The following is a 6,643-nucleotide window of genomic DNA, read 5'->3' as shown; positions in this document are numbered from 1 at the left end:
CGTTTACTTTAAGTATAGTAAGAACTTTTGTTACATAAACACAAGCTACGAGATTTCGTGTTATGAATTGTCAGCGAAAATTCTCAACAGTGCTACATTTTAAAAAACAAATGGAATTAAAACCTCAACTATTATTAATAAAGCACGTGACAACCTGGTCCAATCACAGCTCGGTGTTACACTACTATGGGTTTCTTTACGTGGAAAACATTTTATCTCCTAAATAAAATATTATCCACGTTACTAGACCGTTGATTACTATGCAATAAAGTCAAATTCGGTTTGATGACAACCAACATTTTATCAATTTCTTTAGTGCAATTCAATGTAACATCCTCTAAAGAAATATGCTAATTGCAGAGTAAATCACTTTTTCTCGTGTTCTCAGTTATCAAGTACACAAAACACGCAAAATATTTTATTGGGTTTAAGTTATATACAAAAAAACTTAAAATTTCTTTTGAAACTGTCAAAAAAGGTCGAGGAAACAAAAAGTCTTGATCAATAACAAGTTAAGAACTTTTTTCGTCTCCAGTGTTCAGCATAAAATGAATTAAAATACCAAACGTCGGAAGAAATAAAAATCCTTGTGTACACTTAACGTCTGAAAAAAGGACAAAAAAAGCATGGAAGTTAGTATCAGGGCACATCCTATTGATATAAAGTACGATTAACCTAGCAAGTTATCGTAAACTATTCTATGAGGGGCTAAAAACTTAGAAGAATTCCATTCATACCGGTTTGAGGCAGTATTTCCCCCATTTAATCATAAAATGTAAACCGATCCCCACCCAATAGTTACATCAGGTTTACTGCTTAGAACAGTAAAAACGAGTGTTTTTAAAATGAGCCTCTGGTTAGGGAGACAAGGCAGCTCCTCCCACGGTTAAAAGAACTAGCTAGTTGTTGTAGTTGCTAAATCGTGGAAATTCACACGGCTAAACGTAAAATTTGGAATCATTTTCTCCTTTCCAGCTCAAACACATAATTTAATCAGAGAGTGTGGAAACGAACTCCTCTTACATAAAATTAGAAGTATTCGTTTACATTGCGGCCAACCGTTGCCTGGAACCGAAAAACTTTAGAAACGTTTGCATTATTCTTGCCTTTTTGTTTCCAGGGTAAATCGAATCTCTTAGCTATAGGGGGGCTTAGTTCAAAAAAGGGACGAACTAGGACGAGAATTAATAAATGTTCCCGGCGCACTATCGGAAGCTCAGAGAATTTACCGAATTTTCTCTATAGTTCCAATCCTAGCAATTTTCTCGGTTCTAGATCTCGCTGTGAACGCGCCCCAACCGATCAGAAATGAAGCATGAAAGTTTCAAAACTGTCGATTCTCTCTAATTTGAAGCCTGTGTGTGTCTGATGCCTGAAAGAAGGAGGTAGTGTGTTAACACTCTGAATGCTCACCTGAATAATGTGTAAACAGAATATAATGCAAAAGCCACCGTGCCACACCCAACAGCTACCGCGGCATAGTCCTTGTATTCCCATTTGCGGTGAGATTCCTCTTCCTCCATGCTTGAAAAGATACTTTCCTCTGCTTGGACCTCCCCAAGCGAACAAGTTGGAACAGGCAACTTGCAAACGTACTTCATAAATCCTAACTCTTGAGTTTGTGCCGCATTCTCGATCGTTATGCTGAAGACAATGTGACTATGTCCTGATCCCGTTTCCTCTTGTGTGACACTTGACTCTATTTCTTCTTTTTTTCTCGCCTGCTCCTGGTCCGACAATCTTCTTAACTCATTTGCAAACCCTCCTGCCATTATATAATGAGCTTTAACCATCTGCCTCGCGTCCTCTGCCATTTCGTTTGAATAAAACACGCTTTCATCATCAAATGTCCTTTTCATAGTTTCTTTATATCCTCCGGTAGGTAGACAAAGCGGCCTCGTGCTCTTTTCAGTTAACCCTTTTATCTTCGGATAGAGAAAGCCCTCGTAATCTTCATCAAATTGTCTCTTTGCAACGCAGGGAGCAAACATTGAGGTTATCATCTCCGTCATGTCCTCGACCCGTTCCTTTGGCATAGAACCATTCTTTACTTTAGCTTTCTTCGGTTTTTTCTTGAACTTTACGGTCGGTTTACTCTTATTCGCGGTCTTTCCTGAGGGAAATACAGAAAATTATTACCTTATTCAGTCTTGATCATTATTTCCTGCCCTGTACAAACAGAATTTTACGTTATCGTTTACTCGTTACCCTCCGGATAGATTCGGCTCTCGAGGAGTTCAATTCACGTTGCCCCCGAATAGAGAGCCTGCTCGCAGGCTGGAGACTGGGGATAAATGATATCAAGGAGAAGGTTGCGGAGCAGCATGGGAAAGGCGAAAAAAAATTTTCGTTCGGTCCTCTTTTGATGCAAAGCGTTCTAGCCAAATCCGTCTAAGCAATGACTGAGACCGAGTCTGGGTCCAACCAATAAGGAAGCAAGAACTATCCTACAACTTATCTAACGTGCTAATCTGTGTAGAGACCCCGCCTAGCCTCGGGGACAAAAAGAATCTTGTCCAAAAGAAAGTTCAATGACTGCCACCTTACTTACCAAAACCTTTCAAGACGAATGCTTGTAACGGCTTAAAATCATCTGTTTTGACTGCTAAGATTTCTTCTACAGTAAAAACTGGTCCCCGTTTGTTGGAGAAAATCTTGCCAGCTTTAAAATCCAAACGCACTGAAACCGAAGAAACAAAGGAAATACAATAAACATTGCGTTAATGTTGCGAAGAAAAGATAAATGGTCGTTTGGTCGCATCAGAAAAAGTCAAACTAAAACTTCGGTGCAAAGGGCAAGAATATGGCAGTGTGCACGAAATGTGAAACACGCTTCAAAGCACGTGACATGGGTGACAGCATTACATGACAATGGTGGCGTAATTTGAGCTCGTCCCATAAGCATGAAATACAACTTGAATTTTAACGGAGTAACATCAGAGAGTTTGATGTTAACCCATCGAGACCAGAAAACCAACAACAATTTCAATCAATATGTGCTCTATTTAACAGCAAATCAATAAGTAGTAAAAAAATTCGAAACTCACGCATATCATGTAGAACGAACCAGATCAACATTGCCAGTTTGCAGTCCCTCAGTTTAATTAACATTCCCTGCACGACCCTCATAGGTGCAAGTTTTTTACCGCGCTTCAAGGACCTAGTAGCCTCATCCTTTAATTCTACAAGAGAAAGCAAAAAGTGCATTCTTTCTTTTCGACTTGTCAACTTGTGTTTGAAGTGTTGTGTTGGTGTCACAAACATTTGTCCTATCTGAATTACTCCTCTATGTAAAGCGAAATATAACATTAGTGTTAGTAACGCTCAATACCCGTTTGTATTTTTTTTTTGGTTGGTTGACTGTTGTTTGCTTCTGCTCTTTGTTTGTTAGCCGGCTGGATGGTTATCTGTTTAGTTGGTTGTTTGTTTGGTCGGTTGGTCGGATAGTTGGTCTGGTCGGTTACGGGTTGGTAGGATGGTTCGTTCGTTCGTTCGTTCGTTCGTTCGTTCGTTCGTTCGTTCGGTCGGTCGGTCGGTCGGTCGGTCGGTCGGTCGGTCGGTCGGTCGGTTGGCTCGCTGGTTGGCCGGTCGAGTGGTTGGTTAGTTGTTTGATCGGTTGGCCGGTTGTTTGGTTGGTTGGTTATTTGGTTGTTAGAATGGCGATCATGAGAGGGGTTGGTGAAATATGAACTCACGACGGCAGGTAAGGCAGGTACTCCTCATTGGTTTAGGTTAAGTACACAATCATTTTAAGATTGCCCTATCCCTAACACTTACTTCTAGAATTATGCATCAGCTCTCTGATCGAGTTCATGAGATTATTGTTGAAGCGTCCACGTAAAACACGTTTTGGTTTGTTTCTCCACATTACACATGTAATAAACATGTGCAGTACACATAGAACACACACCAGAGTGTGCATGATATCCCTTATTTCAGGTGCTCCATCAAATGCGAACAATCCTGAAAGAAAGAATAACAAAAGACTGAGATAAACATTAGAGTGAGCCTTGACAAGTATGAGAGAGTTCTGCATTTTAATCTTTTCAAACATAACTTCTCGTAATGCGCCTTAGAAAAAGTTTAGATTCTACATGCGCGCGAAAGAAAAAAAAAACAACAACAACAACAACTCTCGCATGCACTCTTTCAAGCGATTTTGACAACACACGTTGTTGTCGCTTTTTGAAACTATCGCGTGTGTAGGCTTACTATTCCATCTAAAACACAGGAAAGATCTAGAACAATGGCTCTTTGATGGAAAAACGTAAACCTTTTGACCTATTGAATTTGGAGAAGCCAGCCAATCTTTGTGCAAGTCAGATGAATACTCAGAAAACAGCAAGCTTAAAAAAACTGGGGTTTTTTACGCGTTCCAAATACGTTACCGGTTTTTGAATCTCTCCAGTAGAGTCTGAATCCAACCATGGAATTTTCCTCGCATAACAGTGGTCCAAAGACGACTAAAAGGCAGAGTAAAATCACCATTTTCATCTTGATCAATCTCCGTGGATTCTGCTCAAATACTGTTCAATTTCTTTTGTTGACGTCATAAATTGCGCGCGCTTTAACGAACTGACAGAATTCTAGCTCGCGCGCTATGTAGATTAGAGTATAAACCATGAGATAAGGGAGCGGGGATTGCGCAGTGATGGGAGCGCTCGCCTCCCACCAAAACTTTGCAGTGAAACCACCGCCTAACGGTCCGTGGCTCCACTCGAGTTTTGAACATTTTATGGCGCCATTTTAATGGCCTAACATGAAGAAATCTGGTCTTTTTTTACAATGAAACAGAAATTGGCACAGCGCTTTACATAGTTATATGCGAACAGAAAAAAAAACACTTTTAAATGTTAACTCGTGCCGCAGGTGAAGGTTTTCCATGGTAATTAATTACTCTTGAATGTTTCCTATATAATAATGCGGACAAGTTTAACCAGCATCTCCAGGACTGCACTAACGTGGGCACCTGAAGGTAAAAGGAGGCGAGGCCGGCCAAGAGAAACGTGGAGAAGAGCCGTGGAGACAGAAAGAAACCGGCTGGGTTGGCGTTCGTGGGGGGGGGGGGGGGGGGGCAGCTATCGCATCGGCGGCGAACCGGGATGGATGGCGCAGTTTTCTGGCCGGCCTCAAGAGTCCTCATGGGCCCGATGAGGATAAGAAGCCTAAGAAGTTTCCTATATAATGACAGGCCGTTTACTATAAAGTAAACATTTAAAACAAATACACAACCAGCACGAGCGTCTGTTAAATGACCAAAACGGTCAAAGTTCTTTGCATCAAATAGCCAGACTGTACAGACTAGACGATTGGTTAGACATTTTTTAGTTTGTTATAGCAATAGCTTATCGATTCATAAAAATGTATGATCGAGTGAAAGTTTCTGACGAGATAAGTTTAATGTGCACTTTACTGTGTACTGAGTGCTAAAAAAATCGATAAACTATCGATTATTTACTTGGTAAGTTGAATATTTATTTGACCCCGATAACTCGAAACCCCGCTAACTCGAACTGTTTCTCGCTTCCCTTCAAAGTTCGAGTCAATGGGGTTCTACTCTAGTTCTTGACGATTAATAACCATCCCCGTTTCAAAAGAAAAACTAGTTAACAATTATTCCGCGATCGTGCGTTGGATATGAGATAGTAGGCTATTACGATCTCATATCCAACAAGCGCGAGTTGAATACCGTATTTACTCGAATAAGCGCCGCGACGCTTATTGAATTTTTCGCGCCTCAAGTTCGGCGCTTATTCAAGGGCGGCGCTAATTTGAGGGCGGCGCTTATTTAAAATTTGGACGCCACAAAAATCTTATCTTTTACAGTTATTGTAAATAGTGTCTTTTGATTGTCATTATTTGTCAACAGAAGTGGCGCTAGCTTCCTTGGCAAAGTTTGCGTCGTTCACAACATTCACGGAACTACGTATTGTAAGAATGTTGAATAGAAATACAAAATGGGTAAGCCGTAAAAAAATCACTTTGAACTTCAAAACATCGCTCATATTTTGAAGAGACTGTTGACGTCATTCAGCGGCTTAAGAAAATGAAAACGGAAGGTATCGGGAGCTTCAGAAATGCATCAAGGACAAATTTGAATTCTGCCGAGTAGAAATCATTGTATAATGTATAATTTCTTACGTAATTTCTCCTAAAATGTTCATGGTTCGTACGCGTCTTAAAAACCCTTAAAGTGCCTATGAAGTAAAAAATATTTTAACGTTTTTTTGTAGCTTATTATGTCTACTTTTCGAAAAGCCAAAAAAATAATAATGTCAGACAGAAAGAAATCGGATTTTTTGCCGCTCAAAGTGGCCCTGGTTTGGCAAATTAGTGGGGCCGGAGACTGGGAACGAGTTAGCGATCTGTGACGTAGGAAATTGTTCCACTGATTTGTTTACCCCATATTGCTTCTTATCGCTTCCATAGCTGTGCGGGTTCCCGCTCGAGTTTTACTCCAATTTATAAGTTTTTTATCTCGATTTAAATATAAGGCAGCGATAATTTATTGTTTCTTCGAATGTAATTTCGATAGCGAGAATCGGAGAGGATCGATTCCGGTAAAACAGAAGTTGTTGGGACTGAAGGTTCACTCGATCGAGCGACGAAGAGATTGCGCGGCAGTAGACGGGTCTTTTCCCGC

The 6,643-nt window shown here is 40.5% G+C and overlaps 1 protein-coding gene across 1 annotated transcript; it reads right to left on the bottom strand.

The window, feature by feature from the left end:
• Positions 1-405: 405 nt before the first annotated feature.
• LOC144652585 (uncharacterized) lies at positions 406-4,523 on the bottom strand. Its single transcript, XM_078512644.1, has 6 exons — positions 4,389-4,523; positions 3,778-3,963; positions 3,048-3,182; positions 2,552-2,680; positions 1,414-2,113; positions 406-604 (listed from the first exon to the last, which is right to left on the bottom strand). The coding sequence occupies exons 1-6, from the start codon at positions 4,492-4,494 to the stop codon at positions 598-600; spliced, it is 1,263 nt and encodes a 420-aa protein (XP_078368770.1). The 5' UTR covers positions 4,495-4,523; the 3' UTR covers positions 406-597.
• Positions 4,524-6,643: the final 2,120 nt, after the last annotated feature.

Source organism: Oculina patagonica, chromosome 4 (genome assembly GCF_052425735.1).
Source record: "Oculina patagonica isolate OP01 chromosome 4, crgOcupat, whole genome shotgun sequence".
In the NCBI taxonomy this organism is placed as follows: Eukaryota; Metazoa; Cnidaria; class Anthozoa; order Scleractinia; family Oculinidae; genus Oculina; species Oculina patagonica.
This window is presented reverse-complemented; position numbering and strand designations above follow the sequence as displayed.

Bases quoted from the DNA above. Each gene is read 5' to 3' on its own strand.
- LOC144652585 (XM_078512644.1), bottom strand. From the start codon at position 4,494: ATGAAAATGGTGATTTTACTCTGCCTTTTAGTCGTCTTTGGACCACTG. The intron at 3,964-4,388 runs GTAACGTATTTG...TCTTTCTTTCAG, and splicing joins CTGGAGAGATTCAAAAACCG to GATTGTTCGCATTTGATGGA. The intron at 2,681-3,047 runs GTGAGTTTCGAA...CTTCGGTTTCAG, and splicing joins GTTCGTTCTACATGATATGC to TGCGTTTGGATTTTAAAGCT.